General features: G+C 42.8%; 1 protein-coding gene across 1 annotated transcript; it reads right to left on the reverse strand.

Moving 5' to 3' along the window:
* Positions 1-299: 299 nt before the first annotated feature.
* On the reverse strand, positions 300-1,674 carry LOC120771931 (protein mono-ADP-ribosyltransferase Parp16). Its single transcript, XM_040100228.1, has one exon. It carries the CDS (start codon positions 1,502-1,504, stop codon positions 401-403), a length of 1,104 nt encoding a protein of 367 aa, XP_039956162.1. The 5' UTR covers positions 1,505-1,674; the 3' UTR covers positions 300-400.
* Between the last annotated feature and the right edge of the window lie 456 nt (positions 1,675-2,130).

Raw genomic sequence — 2,130 nt, forward strand, 5'->3', positions numbered from 1 at the left:
TCGGTATTAGTGAACTCCATGTTTACACGTCTATAATTGTTGAACCCAATATCCACACTAATCATGCATAGCTTCGTTTTGTGGGTTATGTCAAGACCTTTAAAAGATGTATAGTATTGGCAGATACGTGCTCTGTAGCGCTTTATACTTGTACATAGCCGCGAAATTCAAAAGAAAAAAAGGCGGAAGGGAGATATTTGACAACCTAATATATAATGTAAGAAGTATACAAAATTAGCTTGAGTTTTTAAATATTGTTGATTTATTTTAATATATTACTAAGAATATTCGGTGCACAAAAACAGAAATATATACATATAAGGGACAATTAACAAATTTCTCCATTCGCCTCGTTCTGTTACTCACACACATTTGAATGTATAACCCGCACCCAACTCCCCTACTCTGGTGTAAAAATGCGCCTGCAGAAGTCCAGCAATAAATGCGCCTTCTTGCTCAGCACCTGTTTCCAGTATTGCCCACTGCCACTATTGGCCACACCAATCGACGCCAACAGCAACATATAACACGCCAGCGAAAGTGAGTACTTATTTCGGCCCAACCAGCTGGATGGACGTTTCTCTTCGGTCTCATCTTCATCGGGAAAGCGGCTGCCATAGAAAAGCAAATAGCGTATGCGCACCAAATCCGGTTTGCGCACTTCGATTATGGAACTGGCGGTATCGCCGAACACATATTCGGGATGATTTTCAAATTCACAAATCGAAACACACGAGATCATTGAACCGCAGCCGGAAGCACCCCAACCGGCGCCATTTGGACTATGCTGCAAAGCCACTTGCAAGTCCGTGGTCAATTTGAGTGGCGCATCCATCTCGTCGCCAGCATTTTCTGTGTTCGGCGGTTGCTGTTTGCACGCGCCCACCTGCGTCAACATAGCGAAGAAGCAGTCAAGACGATTGCCATGAAACGCTAATTTCGGCGGATGTTCGCCTTCGTTGAATGTTGGCTCCTCTTGTATGGCTTCGTGTATGACCGATACATTGCAAACCCGAAAGACATGTGTCGGCCGCGGTATTTGTTCACTTTGTTCCATATTACTCAAAATCACATCGAAATCATTATCTTCGACCAGGTGCAACATCGGTTCGCGTTGCACGACCAGCACATGATGCAGCAGATCCAAAACGTCCGCATCAATTTCATCGTAATTCTCCTCAACGATATTCTGCAACACTACGCGCAGTTTCGGTGTATCATTGATGACCGAGATGAGCGCATCAATATCAAGTCCCGCATCGGTGGAGACGAAACGTGGCGGAAAGGGCTTCAACTGCGTGTCGTAGCGATAGCTCAGTGCCGCTGCCACGAACAGCGTCCATTTGGCGTCGCACGCAATGAGATCGGTTTCGAGTAGGAAGCGTAAAGCATTTATCTTGTCCTGAATATCGGCCGGAATCTGATAGTCGCCATTGCGTGGTATGTACCCGTCGTAAGGTCCGGACGATGTACCATCGCATTCTGAAGATGCTTGCGAGGTCATTGCCGCTGTTTTGGTTTGCCTGATTGAGCGTCTGTTGGTTGAAAAACTTCGTTGTTTGGTTATTGGTGTTTTTCTAAAATCTTTCAATAGTTTAAAAAATAAATCAATTTCAATTTGTCTGCTATATTCAAAGTGTACTTGAAATTTTATTTACTATGAAGTTCAATGGCAATGTGACAGGTTTGTGGTGACAAGCGAGGAGGAGTTTATTGGTTTAAATTTGAATTTTTTTCGAATAAAATTGGAGTTTTTTTAGAACTATGACATGCTACAAATTAGAGCATACATTTTTCACCTCTAGTATCGAGAGTAGCGATAACTAAACAAGCCTGAATATCGATTATCGAATATAAGCCGCCAATACGCGTTCCTAATGTAACTGCTTAAATCAAAGCTACTCAATAGACAATACAAGCTGGCCATTTATAAAACCATCATTCGACCAGTTTTGTGCTACGGAGCAGAAACATGGACGCTACTTGGAAAGGACTGTGAGTCTTCGAAAGAAAGGTCCTAAGAAAAATCTTTGAAACAATAAAAGGGGGAACGATGATAAAAGATCAGCTTATGCAAGACGAAAATTGCATACGCTTTCTCAAAGAACAGCGACTAAGACAGCTTGGCCA

The sequence above is a fragment of the Bactrocera tryoni genome, chromosome 3 (genome assembly GCF_016617805.1).
Source record: "Bactrocera tryoni isolate S06 chromosome 3, CSIRO_BtryS06_freeze2, whole genome shotgun sequence".
In the NCBI taxonomy this organism is placed as follows: Eukaryota; Metazoa; Arthropoda; class Insecta; order Diptera; family Tephritidae; genus Bactrocera; species Bactrocera tryoni.

Bases quoted from the DNA above. Each gene is read 5' to 3' on its own strand.
- LOC120771931 (XM_040100228.1), bottom strand. From the start codon at position 1,504: ATGACCTCGCAAGCATCTTCAGAATGCGATGGTACATCGTCCGGACCT.